This window comes from Saimiri boliviensis, chromosome 2, assembly GCF_048565385.1.
Source record: "Saimiri boliviensis isolate mSaiBol1 chromosome 2, mSaiBol1.pri, whole genome shotgun sequence".
NCBI classification, from domain to species: Eukaryota; Metazoa; Chordata; class Mammalia; order Primates; family Cebidae; genus Saimiri; species Saimiri boliviensis.
Window position 1 is genome coordinate 203,854,574 of NC_133450.1, and position 21,540 is coordinate 203,876,113.

The 21,540-nt window shown below is 37.8% G+C and overlaps 1 protein-coding gene across 11 annotated transcripts in view; it reads right to left on the reverse strand.

The window, feature by feature from the left end:
- Window positions 1–21,540, reverse strand: part of LPAR1 (lysophosphatidic acid receptor 1) — a 181,030-nt gene that overhangs the window by 57,560 nt on the left and 101,930 nt on the right. For 10 of the 11 annotated variants that reach the window (XM_074395161.1, XM_010335965.3, XM_074395158.1 and 7 more), the window contains one exon: window positions 9,653–10,400. In XM_074395161.1, coding sequence (XP_074251262.1) covers window positions 9,653–10,400 — 748 coding nt within the window. Of the gene's footprint in view, window positions 1–9,652; window positions 10,401–15,528; window positions 15,615–21,540 lie in introns of all 11 variants that reach the window. The other variant, XM_074395162.1, reaches the window with a different exon arrangement.

The window sequence follows — 21,540 nt, forward strand, 5'->3', positions numbered from 1 at the left end:
AAAAAAAAACATTGCGTGCCAGGCCCTGTTCTATGTGCAAGCAAGTTAGATACAGCCCTGGCATCATGGAACAGCTATGATGATTATCCATAGTGATTCATGAGGTAACAGTGAGAGATTAGGAGTTATTAATCAATATCATTTTCTTCCTAAGTAAATAATGATAAATCCTAAAGGATTCATAAATGGTTACACTGTGAAGTTAGGACTGGTTAGAGAATAGCAATCAGGTCTCATGACCCCAAAGATTTGCCATTTCTTCCATACATGCCAGACATGGTCCTTCACTGCTGATCCAAAGGAAACAGAATGGTGCCCTAGATCAGGGGTTCCAAACCCCCAGGCCATGGACCTGTAGCAGTCTGTGGCCTGTTAGGAATCAGGTTGCATAGCAGGAGGTGAACAGCAGATGAGCAAGCATTCCTGCTTGAGCTCTGCCTCCTGTCAGATCAGTGGTGGCATTAGATTCTCATAGGAGTATGAATCCTGCTGTGAATTGCACATGCAAGGGATCTAGGTTGCAAGCTTCTTATGAGAATCTTTTTTTTTTTTTTTTGCATCGTATAGGTTTATTTAAATAAACACACTTTAAAGAAACAAACTAAAAATTATGAAATGTACGAAACAATTGGAAACTTGAACATCAATGGTTATTTGATGATAATAAGGAATAATTGATCTGTGTGAGTAATGCCTGATGATCTGAGGTGGAACATTTTCATCTAGAAACCATCCCCTCTCCTCCGATCCATCTGTGGAAAAATTATCTTCCATGAAACTGATCCCTGAGGCCAAAACGTTTAGAGACCACTGGCCCTAGATGATGCCTCAGCTTTCAGCTATGTCTTAAGTACTGCAGATCCATCTGAGGGAGCTCATGACTTTCTTACAGATATTGACAAAGTGGCCTATTCCATTCCAAAGTTCATTTTAACAGTCAACACCATTTAACCATCTCTGGGGAGTTAGCAGGTCAAAATTGTTGGCATTTCCTGGGGTGCTAATAGGATTTTTCATAAATATGCCTGAGGCTCCACAAGCAGGGCATAGGCAAAGCTGCAGTAAAAGCAAAGGCCATCCATTGGAGATAAAAATTTACAGAGTATGATTCACGCCAATAGCTGCTAGAACACAATAGTTACTTCATACTATGTCATAGAAATGAAGTATCATCTCAAATGTCAAATCATACATAGACCTCATGTGTAGGTAGACATGAATGGATATGGATGAGTCAAAAGAAAGAGACAGAGGAAGGAGGGGAATGCTCATGAGGACAGAACCTAAGAGTAATCATAATACTTGCTACCATTAAGTGTTTTCTGTAAGCCACATATATGTGCCTTACATAAAACAGTTCATCTAATGCTCACAACTGCTTGAGAAAGGGCCTACAATTCTTACTTTATTAATTCTAAAACTGAGCCTCAGAGAGGTTAATTCAGTTATTCAGGATTATGGAACTCATAAGCAAAGAGCCAGGATTGGAACTTCAAACTCTGGCTTAACTTACTCCGAATCTAAACTCTCAACTCCTAGGCAATAGTGATTCGCATTGGTCACCACAATTCAGTCAACGAATCTTTGCATCATTTATTACCTAATAACAGCAAGGAAAAGTAAATGACTTTCCAATATTCGTATTTGGATGAACAAGAGTCTCAGCCAGACTAGATCTGAATCACTCTTGACAGAACTAAAATAAAAGCTTCATATTCTGGTTCCTCAGTCCGCACTTCAAAAGAAACTCTGTTAGGTTCATGTGGTATTTTTGGTTTTTGTTTCTGTTTAAATATTTCTTCTGAGAAAAAATATTTGAATGGAGATGGGCAACAAAGGGGTATAAAGAGCTGGTGTTTGAAAGTTGTTTTCTATTTTGACCCAAGACCAGGGTGTGGGGTCTGGGAAGCACTGTGAGACTTTTGCAAGGACTCTCTCCTGGCCACCACTCCTGGTGCCAAGCAGCCTAGTGGTGGGGCCAAACAATCGAGGCTCTCATGAATATTCTCTCAGCTTCTTCCTCAAAGAGGCCTTCACAGGGTTGCCACTGGGACCTCAGGAGACTTGGGGAAGCTTTAATTTTTCTTCAGAGTAACAGAATGTGTAGCTGGTCACCTGTGGCCAGGGAATAAGAGACTCTGTATCCACTCCTTGCCCCTAGCAAGAGGACCAATTGAGAAGTCTTCCCTTCCTGCCACATGGTTCTTCACGGGAAAGTAAAGTCCACAAATTCATCTCTTTGAGATGATCCTTTATGTACTCGCCACTCCTTTTAATGGGGGATAGGGAATCTAAAAGCTTATTATTAGAGAAGGTAATGGCTGGTCCCAGTGCAGGGAGGTGCACAACTAATTCATCATAACCAATTACAGATCTCTTTGTTCTTTCTCCATTCCCACCGTTCTACTTGACTAGCCTTCAAAAATAAAAAGAAGGTGGGATGCACCGTTTAGACAAAGAAGAATCATCGTCCCTTATTTTTGTCCCAATCCCATTTCAAGTTTTCCTCTAGAAAGCTCTACATGGTTGATCCACAGTAGTTACTGTCCTCACAATTTTATTTATAGAATAAAAAGAATCCTAAGCAATCTTGGAAATCAAATTGGTCAACTTCATCCTACAGATAAATTAATACTCAGGGAAAGTAAATTGCCCAGAATCACCCAGAGAGTTCATGTGAGAGTGAAGAGTAGATTCCAGAGGTGCCCTGCCTCAGTGAATACACACACACACACACACACACACACACACACACACAGAGAGAGAGAGAGAGAGAGAGAGAGAGAGAGAGCGCACAAACTTAATATAAAAACCAAGTGGAGGCGCCGGGCACGGTAGCTCAAGCCTGTAATCCCAGCACTTTGGGAGGCCGAGGCAGGTGGATCACGAGGTTGAGAGATCGAGACCATCCTGGTCAACATGGTGAAACCCTGTCTCTACTAAAAATACAAAAAATTAGCTGGGCATGGTGGCACGTGCCTGTAATCCCAGCTACTCAGGAGGCTGAGGCAGGAGAATTGCCTGAACCCAGAAGGCAGAGGTTGCGGTGAGCCGAGATCGCACCATTGCACTCCAGCCTGGGTAACAAGAGCGAAACTCTGTCTCCAAAAAAAAACCAAGTGGAATAAAAAATAGTAATACAATGCTGTTTTCAAAAAAGCTAACAGGATGTTAATATATGCAAAAAGCTACCACATCTGATGCTAATAATGTACAAGCAATTCAGTTTCAGATGACTTTTTTCAAAGTTTCATTAGGGAGGGAGATTACCAACTGGTTATAAGAAGACCTATTCAAGGAAACTCTTTCTGTGAGAACCAGTCACCTTCACAGCCACAATGTTTACACCTAATCCTGGCTAGCCACATAAATACATGCTGATGTTCCCAAAAAAGAAGATGATGGAAAGTGTGGATGGGATTGAACAAGGCAGAGGCAATAAAAACAGTACCTCAGTGGAAGTCAGGAAACCTGGATCCTGGCTTGGATCATGAGCTAAGACCTGAAGTTCTCAATTAACTTGGAGGCCTCAGTCTCTTCATTTGTAAGATGAGGGAGTTGGATGATGTAATTTTAGGGATCCTTTCAACTTCTAAAAATTCTAAATCTGGAAAGATGCCAGCCTTAAAAAAATAATTTTTAAAAGCTTTACCAATTATACACAGTAATACAAGTCCAGTGTTGACAGCAGAATTTGAAAAGCTCAAAGGGAACATAGAAAAAAATATTGGCTAGGCATGGTGGCTCACGCCTGTAACATCAACACTTTGGGAGGCTGAGGTGGACGGATCACTTGAGCTCAGGAGTTCGAGGCCAGCCTAGGTAACATGGTGAAACCCCGGCTCTAAAATAAAGAGAGAACAAACAGCGGCGTTTTGGAGTGTGACCATACATCCTGGGTTGCCCTAAACTGTCTGGATGTACGCCTGTCATCCCAGAGTCCTGACGGTTAGTGCCTGTTTTTACTCCCAAAAGCATCTCAGTGTGGATGATACATTATGTGAGGACCCTACCTATAAGAAGTTGGTGTTCTTTTAATCTTGGGGAACCCTTTGGTATCTCCCATCTCCCATAGACAGAAGCTCAAACTTCTTAGTATGTTATAAAGATTTTGACCCTCTTGTCAAAACTCCATCTGGCATAGCCACTATACGCTAATCACACTTGACTACTTTGAGTTCCTCAAAGGTTATCATCATTGCTCATAACCTGGTCACCTTCTCCTCCACCCAATGCTACAGTAAGGCAAGCTCCTCTACATCCAGCAAGACTCAGCTCAATATTGCCTCCTCTGGGAGCCCCTCCCGGCCCTCTACTCATCATCCCTCTCTGCCGTTAACTCTACTACCACAGGAACCTGAGCGCTTTGCAGCTCTTTTTTAGTTTCCTCTACTACATCATAAGCTCTGTAAAGAATGTTCTTTTATCCATTAGCACACCATTAGCACTCAACCGTATGTTTGTTGAAGTAAACTGAAAAGGGAAGTAGATATAGATTTGCTAACAGGATACAGCCAAATTAAATCTTTCATCAGAATGAACAGGAAAACAATCGTCTTAAACTTATCTGACTCCCATCACTTTTGTCACCACTGGTGACAGTCACCATGGTATGTGAAGAGTCCCTGTCCTGTGGCCAAAAGGCATGGTCTACAAGAATCTGACAGCTGATTTCCAGCGCTGCCACTTACAAAAAGGACGATCTTAGACAAGCTACTTATCCTATCCTAATTCAGTTCCCTGAAAGTAAAATGAGGAAAATGTAACTCCTTGATGTAAGATTATAAACAACACAGAAGAGTAGGGCTGCGTACTGAACCTAGCACGGAGTATATAACACATAAGGAGTAATTTGGCTTTCATGGTGATCATTTCCAATCGGAACAGATCAAACTAGAAAAACAGTGTTTTGTATCCCTTTCTCCCCAAAAAGATGAGCCACACCTGTATTCATTTTACTTTATGTCTCTCCCAGGACTCAGATGTAAAAATTTCCACAACTTAACCATGATTTTCTCTTTTCAAATTCTGGTTTTACTCCTTTCTAAGTATCCCAGACAGAAGTGTCAACACAAAGAATACAGCCAGAAAGGAAAGGACTTACAATTCAAGACACGCCATGGTCAAATAAGGAAGAACATCTTGACTGCCACTCTGATTCAATGGTGGAACCGACTCAGAAGGAATTCTTGGTAAAGTGTCAAGTAGGGAGACTTCAAGCCGAGGGAGGGGATTACATGACTTCATGCTAGGACAATGAACCTTCAAGTTAACTATACCTTGAACAAAATCCTCCCTCAATCAGAAGCCATTCGTTAGTGGTGCTGCAACAACAAACAGTGGAAAAGGGTGGATGAAATGAGAGTCATCAGAAGCAAAAGGAAGAAAAGATTCCTCCCTTAAAAGCTTTCTCTGCCCAGGGAAACAAAGCCCAGGCAGCAAGGCTAGGCAGTTTCAACAGAAACAAATGAGATCACGGTGTTTCAATTTAATAGCACACGGCTTGCTGTTCAAATGTCATAACTAAATACAGCATGTGCTGCTAGTTGTTTTGATTAAAGAGAAATAGAATAACATGGAGGGAAAAATACTTGGACTCTGAAACCCAAGTACTTGACCTTGAATCCCAGCTCCTATACTTAACTTCCTGTACGGTGGTGGAAGAGTTACCTAACCTCTCCTTACCTCAGTTTTTATCATCTGGAAAATAAGGATAACAAATCAATAACAGTACCTATACTCCATAGGGTTGTTATTTACAAATACTGATTTCTAAGATAGCACATGATTTATGCCACATAAGTATTTCACAACTAAAAATAATTAGTAAGGTCCAGTACTCACTCAAAAGCAGCTAAATTCAAGATCATGCTTAAAAACCAGCCATTGATATTGCCCATCATTAATTTCAAAGGTGCCTTTACTTTAATATAAGTTGACTCATAGGAATTCAGTTGCTGACCAACACATTGTTTTCTTGATCATGAAGACTGAATAGGTCTAAAACCCAGGGGTCATTTTGATCATTCTGAGAATAAATGAAATTAAAACAAACATTATTTACTGAGCACCCATTGTAGCCAGGCGTTTTCCAAGCTGCTGTATTTTAGAAAACATGAAACGAAAGAGAGTTGCTAGGTTTGGCTCCCACATAGCTGAATAAAGTGGCATTTACTGTAGTGGATTCATTATAGCTCTGGTCTTCAGTTTTGAAGGCACAGAAACTTGGTTTTGTCAACACAAACATTCACTCAACATTTATTGAGTACCTACTGTGTACCAAACAGCCGTGACAGGCAATGTGGAAAAAACAGACAACAAATCATTACAATCCTGCCTGTCCTCACAAAGCTGGCAGTCCATCAGTGAAGACAAATATTAAAAACCAAACTGCACAAACTGAAGTAAAATAACCAGATTATCAACAGACTATTTTACAAAGAGAAGAACTTCGAGTAGACCAGAATTCTTGTTCCTACTGAAGTGGGCGGTCAGCAAGACTTGTTTTCACAACCCTGCTAATCAAAACAGGATGTGGCAAAGAAACCAACCAGAATCAGCAAGGACCAGGAATTATAAAACATTTGCATCAGACACTCCTACCAGCACCATGAGGGTTTACAAATGTGATGGCAATGACTTGTACATTAACCTGACATGGTTTCAGGAACTCCCCATCCCTTTTCCATGAAGTTCATGAATAATCTCTTAATTATATTTAGCCCTAAGAGTGGAGGCCCAGGCATGGTGGCTCACACCTACAATCCCAGAATTTTGAGAGGCCAAGGTGGGAAGATCCCTTGAACCCAGGATCTCAAGACCAGCCTGTGCAACATGACAAAACCCTGTCTCTACCAAAAAAAAAAAAAAAAAAAAAAAGCTGGGTGTGGTGGCATGCATCTGTAGTCTCAACTCTCAGCTAATCGGGAGGCTGAGGTGGGAGGTCTGCTTGAGCCCAGGAGGTCCAGGCTATAGTGAGCTGGGATTGTGCCACTGTGCTCCAGCCTGGGTGATACAGCAAGACTCTGTCTCAAAACAGAAAAGGGAGAGGGGAAGGGAGGGGAGGGGACGGGAGGAGAAGGGATGGGGACAGGGTAGGAGAGGAATAAGAAGAGGGGAGGGGAGAGGAGAAGAGGAGAGTGGGTATAAATATAGCTAGGCAGCAATCCATGAGTGCTACTCTGTGCTATCCCGCCTAGGAGACAGCCCTGCTCTGCTGACAGAGTGGTCATTTTGCTGTATACCGTTGCCCTAATAAACTTGCTTTCCTTCACTGTTGGCCCACTCTTGAATTGCTTCCTGGGCAGAGACAAAATTCTCCCAGGCTGAGCCCCAATTTTGGGGTTTGCCTACATTATGACAAGACCAACCCATGTCTTCCATATTGCCATGCCTATCTAAGGATGGACATTTACAATTCAAACAGGGGAACATATTGTACCAATGGCATTAGGCACCATGCCTTGACAAACATCTGTTAGGATTGTGACTTCCCTATTCTAAGCTTTCCAACTACTCCCTGCCTACATCCTGCCCATTCTCTTATTCTCGCTACTTCTCCAAAAGGCTATGGTCCATTTAATTTCTGCTTCCTATATTACAATCATATTCCCATTTTTCTTCACCAAATACCTTGACCCATCACCCTAATGGGATTTTCCATGTTCTTCTAACACTTCTTCCATCTCACAGCTTTAAAAATCATGCTATTTATTCCAAAGCTGTAAACTGCATTCGATCTTTGTGGAGTATACTAGTTTAAATATTATTTCTCTTACTTTAAAGTTAGTGGTTGTATAGTGGCAATGGTTAGGCATGGGAAAGAGGCATTTAGGGCAGATGTACACTGGAACAGTAGCTCCTATAGCCTCAAAATGATTATTTCAACCTGAAGAACAACCCAATGAGGCACAAAAGAATTACATGAATCATTCAGTACAATGCACTCTGGAATACACAAGATATTATACAAAGGCCAAAATTAAAACAAGAACTTGGCAGGTTAGTAGTCCATTTGCTGCTGGCAATTCTGTGAACTATGAGTAGCACCATAATAGAAAAAGTTCATGCATATAAAAAATGTCAACCAACATTTAGATCATCAGCAAATAAACATTTGAGTCAATATAGAAGTACAATGTCTCATGTTATTTAATGTCTCATGTTTTATTTCATACAAAAATAGCATCCATGGTAAACCAAGATGTGTTTCATCCACATCATGGAAAATATGGCCTTGTGGCATAGGTGTGCTTAAGGTCTTGTTAATAAACATACAGAGGAACCATTTTTGTGATTCACTAATCTTCATTGGATGGAATAAGACAATCTCATATCTGAGGATATGGGGTCCTCAGTGTTTCAGTTAGTTAGGTAAGGTTCTAGGTGTGTCAATGATTCCAAGGCTTAGTTATTATTCTCACAGGTCTAAAAGAGGGTCAACGAGTATAGCTGGAAATGACGTCCATGATACATTCACCCTAACCAAAATAGATGGGCCCTATGCATCAATCTGCTTTATTTAATGATCATTAAGACCCTGTCTCCTTCAAGTGGCTAAAATTAAGGGAATTCCCAGAGTTCCAGAGGAGCCGCATAATTCCATGTTACATTCACTCAAAAATGCTATACAAATTGGAGCACAGAGAATTAATTATATGAACTCTTCCCATTGAATTTATGTGGGGAAAGAGGAGGTGATAAAAGGTTTTTCAATTTCCATAGGGAAAGATGATATGATGAAAGGTTTTTAGAAGAGATTTTTTAAGCTGATCAAATGTTAACCTGAATATAGTCTATGGAGAATATGTAATACCATTGGGTAATTATTTTTTAAAATTCTCACTCTAAGCTCCAAAGGAAATGTCCGTAATCTGTTCTTTTCATGGATATATCTCCAGGAGCCAGCACAGAGCCTAAAACATAGTAGGTGCTCTTTAACTACCTTCTACACACATAAGTGAATAAATATATTATTCTTGATCACTATTATGAATTTTTCATCCAGGAAAAACAATGCTTATTTAAAAGCACAAGGTATTTGAGTCCACAAATCTTGCTCCTCACCTTGAAATATGAATTAACCATCATTACTACAAATAGAAAATTAAAAGAAAAGAAGGAAGTTTTCATGAAGATGACCATCAGAGAATATCATTAATTCCAATCCATTTTGTTCAGTAAACCTTGATACACTTACCTATAATGTAGTAACAATTACAGAATAGACTAATAAAAATAACTGTATATGGAAGCATATTCATATTCTACTAAAGCACTTTCTATCTGAAAATCTGTAATACAGAGAGCATAATGCAAAGTTTTGCAATTTAGGCTGTAAGAAAAACTAAATGAGTTTGACTGGTATTTCTGGTAATTTCAATATTAGATGGCCAAGCTTTTCAATGACATCTTTTACATCATCATCATTTATATTGTACCACTGAGAACCATGTTTCCCTAACACTAATTCTATAATTTTAGAAAAACTTATAAGCTGACATTTAATATAAAGGTGCCTCATCCTCTTGTAATTCCTGCATATATAACTGGTAAATATTCATACTGTTGTTTAACTCTGACATAAAATAATGTGGTTTATGTTAAGCCATTGGGAATCTGTAAAGTAAGTTACAGCCAGGACAAAACTTACCAAGCACAATGACCACAGTCTTCAAAAGACTCATCATGGTATCCCGATTCCTCCGGGGTCCAGAACTATGCCGAGACATTCTCATAGTCCTCTGGCGAACATAGCCAAAGATGTGAGCATAGAGAACCACCATTACCACAAAGGTCACCAAGTTGAAAATGGCCCAGAAGACTAAATAAGAGTCGCTGTAGAGGGGTGCCATGTTGGAACAGTTTTCAATATCGCAGATACAGTTCCAGCCCACACTGGGTATAGCACCCATAACAATGGCCATAGTCCAGATGACCACAATGACCACCACCACCCGCCGGTTGCTCATCCGAGTGTGGAGCTGCATGCGGAAAACCGTAATGTGCCTCTCAATTGCAATAGCCAGTAAGTTGGCCACAGATGCCGTCAGGCTGGTGTCAATGAGGCCCTGACGAAGGAGCCATGTGCTAACAGTCAGTCTCCGAGTATTAGGTCCTGTGTTGAACATGAGATAGAAGTAGGCCAACCCAGCAAAGAAGTCTGCAGCAGCCAGATTAGCCATTAAATAATAAATAGGAAAATGAAAGCGGCGGTTGACATAGATTGCCACCATGACCAGTAGGTTGGCCAACATGATGAAGATACAAACAGTGATTCCAAGTCCCATCACCAGCTTGCTGACTGTGTTCCATTCTGTGGCAAGATGCTTTCCACTTCGGTTATAAAAGAAGGCAATGGACTCATTGTAGAAGCACTGCGGTTCATTCATGGCTGTGAACTAAAAGAAAAATAAGAAAAGACAATGAAAACCAAGCCACAGACCCAAATTTAAAGCTATAGAGGTAACACAAGACTTCTAGGGCACATGCAACAAAAAACCAAAAGCAAAGAATTTGAACATTTGGTCCTGTATACCATCTTGTGATTATGTAGAAACCCCAAGTTTTCTCACAATATTACTATCCTCAAGATTAAAGGCGGTTGGAGTAAAATAAATGACAAGGTCTCTTCTCAGTGGTTGCATGTCACTGAAGTCTACTAGAAAAGCCACATGGCCCAGAAATCTTGCTTAAAATACTTGAGACAGACAAAAATGTTGCAGAATATTGCAACTGGAATATTTACCATAGTAAAATCTATTTGACCTGTTATTTAGGGAATCTGTAAACACAGTTGGTTTCTAGATATGGTATCATTGCCCTATTATTCTGCACTTCTATTCTCAGTGGGATAGACATTTTGTAATGCAGGTTCCCACAAGAACCATCATTCCCAACATTTCAAAGAAGTCACTGTGCATCAAAGGTTCTTTGCCCAAAGCCAGCATTTGCTGCTCAACATTCCTGTGGTCAGCACTGCCTATCCCCACAACTCCTTAACCCCAGAATAGCACTTGTCAACCAATCTATGACATGAGAATATTTTTTTCTTTATGGAGGACCCAACATAACCTCCAGAGAGTAGCTGACACTTCAACAATGCTCTGCAAGTAAAACATACTTAGATTAGATGCAGCATATTTTTTTAAAGTGTGGAGTGATAATGTTTTATAACATTTTTACTTATTTTTCAATATCATTGATGAGAATATATTTGCTTATTTATATTCTCACTTAAATCTAAAAAGAATTGAGACAGTTTAAAATAGAATAATATAGTCAACAAAACTATGTAAACAAAATTAGAAAATAAGTAACAAAAGAGAAATTAGAAAATTACGCATCACATAAAGTAAGTCATTCTTGAAGCCTTACACTTACTCAGAAGTCCCAAAAATGTATCTTGAAGACAGTTCACATTCTACTGTTTCATTTTTATTTTGCTCTGCATCTAATAAATTACCTAAGATATATAAGACTTTTAACCACTATTATTGATCAGATATTCCACTGAATATCCATAGGTTGTGTATAAATGTTTACCAAACACTGAAAATTCTAGGAACAATATGAAACAATTAAGTGGTTAGTCTTCTGACTTACCCAGGCATCTCAAGTCTCTTTTCCTCATCTAGATTTCAACTGCTTTTAGATTATACTTCAAACATCATACTTAATATACTGTACAATCATTTATCTCTTTACGTGTCTGCTTTGTAAAGAGATCACAGTCCAGGGAAGGAGTGAAGACCTTGCCTTACACATCTTGGTATTGTTTGTACCTTCCATGGTGCCTCATTCATTGAAGAAAAACTTGGCTTATAGTGTCCCATTCCATCCCAAATCTTGCCATTACTCTGGGTCATCCACCTAATTTTCTTACCTCTCATTCTCTTGACCTCATCCCTCATTCCATTACAGCTCAGTTGCCCACCTCCATGGCCACACCCTGGACATTGTAATCACCCAAAACTGACTCCTTTTGGAAATTAGAGACATTCTAATTACTCATCACAACTTCCTATTCTTTAATTTTCTCACTTGACCCCCAATACTTCAGTTCTTTGAAATTAACTATTTTCTTGACTCCTATTTTTCCCAGTGGATTACCCTCTCCATCTTCCCCTTTTTTCCCTTCTCTAGCTTAGATTCCATAGCATATCCTTTCAACCTCTTTATTGCCAACACAGAAACACAATCTCTTCTTGAAGACGCTGAAGTCAGTCAGTCTTGTTTTGTTTTATTTTGTTTTGTTTTGTTTTGTTTTGTTTTTTGTTTTGTTTTGTTTTGAGATAGTCTCACCCTGTTGCTCAGGCTGGAGTGCAGTGGTGTGATTTTGGCTCACTGCAACCTCTGCCTCCAAGGCTCAAGCAATTCTCCTGCCTCAGCCTCCCAAGTAGGTGAAATTACAAGAGCATACTGTATCACCATGCCTGGCTAATTTTTAAATTTTCTTAGTAGAGACAGGGTTTCGCTATGTTGGCCAGGCTGGTCTTGAACTCCTGACCTCAAGTGATCCACCCACCCACCTTAGCCTCCCAAAGTACTGAGATTATACAGGCGTGACCCAATGCACCCAACCAGTATTCCTTTAGAACTCAGAATTTTTCTGGTTTTAAGAACAGTTGCACAGTTCATATTCCATATACAATATAACATCCTCAGCAGAGTTTAGGGCAGCACTCCATAATCACACAATTTAGAAAGTAAAACATGAACACCTATATTAAATTTGATATATGAAGGTATGAACAGCCTCAGATCAATTCATTCAGAGGAATTTTGAAACCAAAACGAGTTATGAAAAATCTTCAGTTTTCAGAGTTTCTTGGATTTTGGAACCTTTAGATAAGGGAGCCTTTATCTTTCCATCTCCTTATCCCATTGTACTTCCAAAACAATATATTAGAACAGCATCAGTCTTGGATGAATCCAATTTGTTGCCATTTCCATATGTACACTAAGGCTTCTGAGAAAAGTTAGGGAAAACCAACACATCTGCAGATTGATCCCAGTATAAATTAATGATGTCTATCCTCAACTGGAACTTCAATGCCACATGATAATCTGGTTCCCCCCAAATATTACTTTACATATTCTGCACGATGACTATTTTAAACTTACCTATCATTCTCCAACTTTTAAACCCCATCTTCCCTTTCTTCATCAGAGTTGCCAGAGAAAAATACAAATAATCAGATTGGAACTCCCTCTTCACTTTTCTCCCACCAAAAAGATAAAATTATCTGTTCAACAATCCATTCTTCTGTTGCAGCAGACAAGTTGTGCCCTTTGTCACACAAGTGCTCTCCCAACCCTTCCTACTGTTTCAAGAACCTTGTTTCTGGCTAGGCACGGTGGCTCATGCCTATAATCCCAGCACTTTGGGAGGCCAAGATAGGCAGATCACTTGAGGTCAGAGGCCAACATGGTGAAACCTCCGTCTACTAAAAATATAGAAATTAGCCAGACATGGTGGTGGGCGCCTGTAATCCCAGCTACTCAGAAGGCTGAAGCAGAAGAATCGCTTTAACCCAGGAGGTGGAGGTTGCAGTGAGCCAAGATCATGCCACTGCACTCCAGCCTCAGTGACAAAGCAAGATTCTGACTCGGTCTTGAAAAAAAAAACAAAAAGCAAATTTGATCAAGCTGTTTCCCTACTGGACATGTTTTAATGGCTTATGAGTGCACGTTAGATAAAAGTCTAGACTCTTCAGTCATCTTATCAGACCTTACTTACCTGCCTTTCCAGCCTCAACTCAAGATACTAATGACTCAAACTCTCAGCTTCAGCTGTATTTAATGTGCTGTGTTCTCACTTTCTCTCCTCCCTCCCTTCCTCCCTCTCTCTCTCTCTCTCTTTCTCTCTCTCTCTCTCTCTCTCACACACACACACACACACACACACACACACACGCACACACACTCTCTCTCTAACTCTGGTTCTCAACAGCGAAAACAGCAGTTTCCTGTATCAGAATTACCTGAGAGTTTGTAAAACACTGATTGCTGACACACCCCTAAGAACTTCTGAATCAGTAGATCAGAGGTGGGGTCCCAAGTAATGCCAAGGCTGCTGGTCCAAGGAATCACTGTATCATAACTGCTTAGTTATTTGTTAATCCCCTCTACACTAGGCTATGAAAACCCTATGGGGCAGAGATTCCAGCTTCCTTATTCATTGCTGTATAGTATCTAACTGTTCCACGGACTATATGCTAAATATATATTGATTTCCTTCATACATTTAAGATATTTCCAAAAATGTTTAAACTTTACAAATTTCCTTTCTGTAAAGGATATTTAAACCTTGTCAAGACAAATATAAAAGTTTCTTCTTTTCATTAGTCTCTATTTACCTTCTCTGAATCAAGAAATGCTTAAACCAAATATCAGGCATGTATTATTTCACAGCATTCCAACTTCTGAGAACTAAGTAGCAACAAAGTTAAGCAGAGATATATGCAGCTTCTTAGCCCTTCCCACAGAAAAACACTACAAAAAAGTATAAATTATCTTCTTAAGCCACAATGTACTAAGATGAGTAAAACTGACAGATTTTCTCTAATGGTAGAGAAAAGTGCCCTGTCCTATGCCATTTCTTTTCTCTCAACAATTGAATGTAATTTCATAAAAACCATACATATTTAATGACAACTCAATTCAATTTTATCATCTGTGAAATGAGGAACTTGGACTAACTTATACATAAGGTCTATTTCAGATTTAAAATTCTATACTAAGAGGATTCTGGATAAGAACTCTGTATTTCATGAATATTAGCAGCTAGATATTGAAGGAGTAGAAAATATACCAGGAATTAAAAATAGGGAGGGTATAATATGCCTGAGAAGAAATGAGAGGAATTTCAGTTAGATTTACGACAATAGGACTGAATTGACAGAGAAATTAAATCTCCTCTCTTATTGTTTGCAGAAAGCAACAGGTCAGGAGAATAAGCAGTGGAGACTCTTAAAGCATCTCCAATAGTAGTCAGAAGGGCAGTGTGAATGGGCTTTCCTACTTCTTCAGGAGCTAATAGACTCAGGCACAAAACCCACATAGTTCAGAGAGAATCCAATTTAACTGCAATTGGACTATAAGCCAATAAGATAGTCAGGGCTATAATGACAGAAAAACAATTATGGAACATAACAGGGAAAAATGTAATCAAAGGAGATGACCATTGATCTCCCACTGAAGAAGAAATCACCTCCCACTGAGGCAGATGCATGGGAGGGAAAAAAGCAAAGAGATAGAAAAGATTAAATGATGGGACATCTCTGATTTTTGTTCTCAATATGTTTTGTTAATATAGCAACAATGAAAATAGAGGAAGTCATTATGAAGACAAAAGAAATCAGTAAAATCTTCACTGAAATAGTTTTTTCTTGCTACTTTAACAAACTGCTATAAATTTAGCAGCATAAATATACACACTTATTATCTTACAGTCCTAGAGGTCAGAAGTCCAAAATAGGTCTCATGGGGCTAAAACCACAGAGGGGACGGGGCTGTGTTTCTTACCAGAAGCTCTAGGAGAGAATCCATTTTCTTGTCTTGTTCAACTTCTAGAGGCTGCCCACATCTGTTGGCTCATGGCCACCTGTCATCTTCAAAAGTCAGTAATAACTAGTCAGGTTTTTCTCACATGGCTGACACTCAAACTTCTTCCTTCCTCTTTCACATTTGACGACTCTTGTGATTACACTGAGACCACCCAGATAGTCTAAGACACTCTCCCCATCTCAACATCTTTAACTGAAACATATCTGAAAAGTCCCTTTTGCTATGCAAGGTAGTAGCCACAGGCTCTCAGGATTAAGTATGGATATCTTTGGAAGCTATTATTCCACCTACCAGAGCAAACTGAAAAACAATTTCTGAATTAAAAACAGCAATGCAGGCAATGAAATGAAGTATAAAAATTCCAGAAAATTGAAATGGCAGGTAGAAGATAAGAAATTCACCCAACACTCAGAAGTGTCAGAGATGGCAAGAACAGAAGAAAGAGTCAGAGATGACAAGAACAAAAGAAAAGAAGGCACATACAGGAAAAAAACTCTGGATGCACCAGGAATCCAAGAAAGATTAAAATAAAGCTGAAGAAACACACCTCCAAACAGAAGACAAGTTTTTGCCTAAAAAGAAAGATCTCAGATTACTGATTTAAGTTTATATAGATTACAAAAGTAAATTAAAAGCAACTAAAATGTAGGCATATCTTGATGAGATTTTGGGATCTCAATGGTAAAGAAAAATTCTAGGAGTTTAGAGGAAAAAAATAAATTAATTAACAAGTCAAATATTTAAAGAGAAAGAATCAGAATTGCTAAGAACAGACTCATCATGCAGATAAATTTTTTGAGATACATGCTAACCACATTGATGTTTTCATATGAGGACAATAAAAAAGTCATAGAAATGTGAATATTAGAAAGAATGCCATGTACATTTCATCTATACTTCCTTCCTAGAGAAAGTATATATATTAAAGTCATAAGAAAATAACAAACACTCACACGCAATAAATACAAGACCCTGGCAGCAAGCATTAAAACCCACAGAACATGACTCTAAATAATTGTTCTTCACAGGGTTATAAAACACAAAGCAAATATCAAAAATAATTCTTGAAAGAAGCTATACCTATCAATAAAATAGCAATTTAATAATAATCTGGGATTAAAATTACTTACTATATAAAAACTTGAAATGGGGAAGCAGAATGTAAATGTATTAATTTTCTCTTAAGTAAAAATGAGATATGATTTAAATTGTAACAAGTTTTCAAAAATAAATTTAAATATGCTGATTCAAAAACCACTGAATTGAATAATTAACACACTAAAGCAGAATGTCAACTTTTTGTATTACTGAAGAAAAATAGAATGCAAAATAGGAGGGAATCATAAGCAATATATAGAATGACAATTGGGTAAAATTTATATAGGTAAGATTATAGATTATTTTCTTTTCATCTTTAGAAAGTAGCTCATATTTATTGCAATAAATTTTGGGAATAACAAAAATACACTCATACAAAGCTGAATAAGTATTTTTCTAAAAAGTTCATTATTACAAAATCCAAATCACTGTAATTAGAAACTTCTCTGTAATAAGAAGTTCTAATAGAATTTTGCCCTGACCAAGAAACAAAAACATAAAGAAGACAGCATTATTCCCAAATTAAGTTGTCCTCAAAACTGAAAAGAGAAGTTCATACTCATGCCCTTTGTCTCATCCACCAGTTACTTTATTTTAGGATGATAGGGTTGGAGGAAAGTAATCTCATTGGCTGCTCTATAGAGCAGATGTTCCAAATCTCAGAAATTTTCCTCACCTTATTGTGTAATCTAAAAATAAGTTATAACAAATCTGCCAAGCCTAAACTCTAAAGAGTCACATATGGTGTTCATCTTCACCATGCATTTCATTCACCCATGCACACATTTGTGAACATTTATAGGATACCAGGTTGGGCATGGCACTGCATTATTGCTTCTAGGGGTAGAACTGATGCACCCGAGTGCCTGCCTGGAGTCACTCAACAGTATATTTGATGTGTTCTTTAATCTCTTGAAAGACAATTACATATTCATTAGCCGAAAGGAAAAGGGAACAGTTGGCCTAAACTCCCATACTAGTAATTACACCACTGTGGTTTAGTATTTAGAGATTAATGTAAACAGGTACTCTACTGAGATACTCTAAGGGAGATAGTAATCTATGCTGATAAAGAACTAGTAATATGTCGGGGTCACTACTTGCAGGGGTCTGTCTTGCAGACCCTGACTTAATGACGCATGAATAAAGTACACTCAAACACAAATTTCTAGCGAATGAGTGGGCTATCAAACCAACTTACTTTCTCTACTTCTGTTAAAATACAGTCAAGTGAGCAGGGACCTGATTTGTAGCTTTAGTTAAGTAGATCTCTTTCTGATTCTCATGTTCAATCAGCTCATTTGTTCTTCAATAAATTCCAAAACTGTTCTGAATCTCAATTGTCAAATTTGTAAATTAAGGTAAGAATGAACTCTAAAATTTTTTAAATTCTTGTTCTTAAATTCAAAATAATCAGGCCTATTTTCTTTCTCCGAAAAAAGATTAGAAAACAGACAGCACAGAATTTATTTAAATTCCATTAAGTCTCTATTAACAAGAAAAAAAATGTCCTCATCCTTCTTAGAGCTTCAAATTGGAAATTTTAAAAAGTGAGATGTGTTGTCAGAAGAACTAGAGAATAGGCCACAAAACAATACTGATATCCACTAAAAATTATTTAAAACTAGAATTCTTAAAATTGCTGAAGAAAATGCAACAGTACATTTCAGAAGGTTTATCTGAAAAAGTACATAAAGTGCTACTTCTTATAGAATAGTGACATACAGCAACGTGATATACACATATGCAAAAAGAAACTGTGGAACACATATATTGTTAAGTTGATAAAAGTACTTTTTATCTATTATAGCCCACTCTCGACCATGCTGAGAAAAGGAACACATCATCACACTTGCCAAATTTGCAAAGAGAATTTTGTGTCAGTCCTAAGAGGAAGGAATGGAAAAACTCACTAAAAACACTACGATGTGCTGGATAAAGTATAATAAATAGTCCTTAGATGCACTGCTAAGCTAAGAGGGAACCTGAACAATGGTAAAAGGCTGTCTAGGCAGCAGATTGTCAGAGATCATGGGGACAGGGCTTTAAATACTGCTGGGAAATAGATGAGCACTTGGGCTTGACTGAGGCAGTGAGTTGGAATTGAGACCCACCCCATCAAGCTAGCAGCCTCAAAGATCTTCCTATCAGTAAGTGAGCAGATCAGAAAAATAAAAAAATGATATTTCTACTTGCACTGGGGAGAACAAGGAAGTTTTGTCTGAAGCTCAGGCTCCATGTTGGAAAACAAGAGTCCCTTAAGAAAATCATGACTCTAGGCCGATAAATCACACAATGTTAGGATTTGAAGTTAGACTATCTGTCAAGTCTGAGAACCCACAGGAGAAGACATTAACACAAACCAAGGTCCTGAGTTTGTGATATCCCCATGCTCCTCCCACTCACCACCTAGCACTAGCAAACATCTAACTTCTCTGGAGGATGAGACGTCAACACAGCCACACAGGATTCTCTCAAACCAGCCCCACTGAATATAAACTCATCTTCCAAAAGTTAAAAAAAAAAAACATAGGAGGATGCCACATGTGAGAATCTGCAGAACAGTCCACAGCAGGATTAGACCCAAGAATGTCAGATAATAAATGATTAAAGACAAAACTGAACAGACTGCATTCTCCCTTTTCCACCTCTATTGGCTCAAGAGTTACATATTGTTTCTATTCTTTAATGCTTAGTCTTAATATTTTAACATGCACACTTGAAGTCTAAAGGTAATCCTCTTCCCTTATGTTTTCTCTCCAATGCCTCCACTCCCATCTTACATGTTACTGTGGCTCAACATTCTACTTCCATTTGTTCTGAAGACTACCTAAATTACTTGCTACTACTTATTTTCCAAGTTTATTTGGTTACCCCATAAGAAGCCAGCAGAATCGTGTTACAAGAACAAGGAGAGTAAGAACAAGATAAATTATGAGTTAATCTAATTTAAGACCATAAACAAGAGTTTCTAAATAAAATGCAAGTAAATCAAATATATATCTTCATACACACACACACACACACACACACACACGCACGCACAAGACAGGGTGTGTGCATGTATGACTAAATGGGTTGTATGTATGTATATATATTTCTTATGACTAAATAGGGTTCATTCCAAAATGCAAAGATGATTTAACATTTAAAAGTTCGGTTACACAATTAGCCACTCTAACAAATTCAAAGAGAGAAAAAAAACCAATGATCATCTCAAAAGACATGGAAAATGTGTTTGGTAATTTTTAATACACTTTCACGATATTTTGCCAATCTATAATTAGAAGATAATTTCTTTAACTTACTGAAAGGTAGCTATCAAAATATACACCAATTGTCATATTTAAGTGTTCACTTTTAAAACATATCATATTTAAATATGACATTCCTGTCGTATTTAAGCACTCGCTTTCAAACAGAAACAGGGCCAGGTGCATTGGTTCATGCCTATAATCCCCGCACTTTGGGAGGCCGAGGCAGCAGTTCACTTGAGGCCAGGAATTTGAGACCAGCCTGGACAACATGGCAAAACCCCATCTCTATTATAATAAAAATATGAAAAGCTGGGCGTGGTAGTGCACGTCTGTAATCCCAGCTACTTGGGAGGCTGAGGGATGAGAATTGCTTGAACCTGGGAGGCAGGGGTTGCTGTGACTGAAGATAGCACCCTGCATTCCAGCCTGGGTGACAGAGTGAGATTCTGTCTCAAAAAAAAGAAAAAAAAAAGAATCAGAAAATAACAATTTATTTTTATCCACATGTAATACAATCAGCTACATAGAAAATGCAAGACAACCTATAAACAAACTGTACTAAGAGAGTTTAACAAATTTTCTGAATTAATCATGTTATATGAATTAACTGCTCCTACAAAAACACCAGAAAAAAAATTCTAGTTATTATTTCAAGAAAGAACACATTTACAATAACAAAAGCTCTAATGTGTCTAGGAATAAGTCTAACTTTACAAAAGCTTATAAGAAAACCTAAATAAATGAAGAAATAAAATATTTGGGGAATAAAGATGTAAAGATGTCAATTTTCCCAGAGTCAGTATGTAAATGTAACATGATAAAATTAAAATTCCAAAGGTGTTTTTCATGGAACTTGACAGACTTCCTGAACATTAATATGAAAGCACAAAAGAACAACAATATCCAAGATAACTGGAAAACTAATAACTACATGCCTTATTGAATACTACATTTTAAGTGATGGTAGTTAGGACATTGTGATATTAGCATAGAAATACATAAATAGCTCAATGGAATAGAATAGAGAGCCTGAAACACATATATGATAACCTGATATGAGAGATACGATTTTATCCATCAATTGAAAAAATGACATATTTGTTCATTCTTGTAAAAATACTTAAAAACTCAATATTTACTTTAAACAGAAATCCATTTCAGGCAACATGAACATATATATATGTGTGTGTGTGTATATATATATATATATATATATATATATATATATATATAAAGTAAATCTCTAAAATTTTAAGAAAAGAAAAAAAATATATTTATAAGCTCTGAAGAGGGGGATATTTCTAAATATGACCAAAACGCATTGACAAAATGTGACTAATCAAAAATTTAAAACTTCTGTGCTGCAAAATATAATGAGTGAAAAGAAAAACTAAACTGGTAGAAATATTAGAAACATACATAAAGACTTTCTCTACAGTGAAATGTAAAGACTTCTTACAAATCAAAAAGGAGAAAGCCAAACAATCCAACAGAAAAACAGCCACAGATGTGGATAGGCAATTCACAGAAAAGAAAACCTTAACAGCCAATAACACATTAAAAGAAAATTACATTTACAGGGAATCCGAGAATTAATTACAAACTGCAGTGAGAT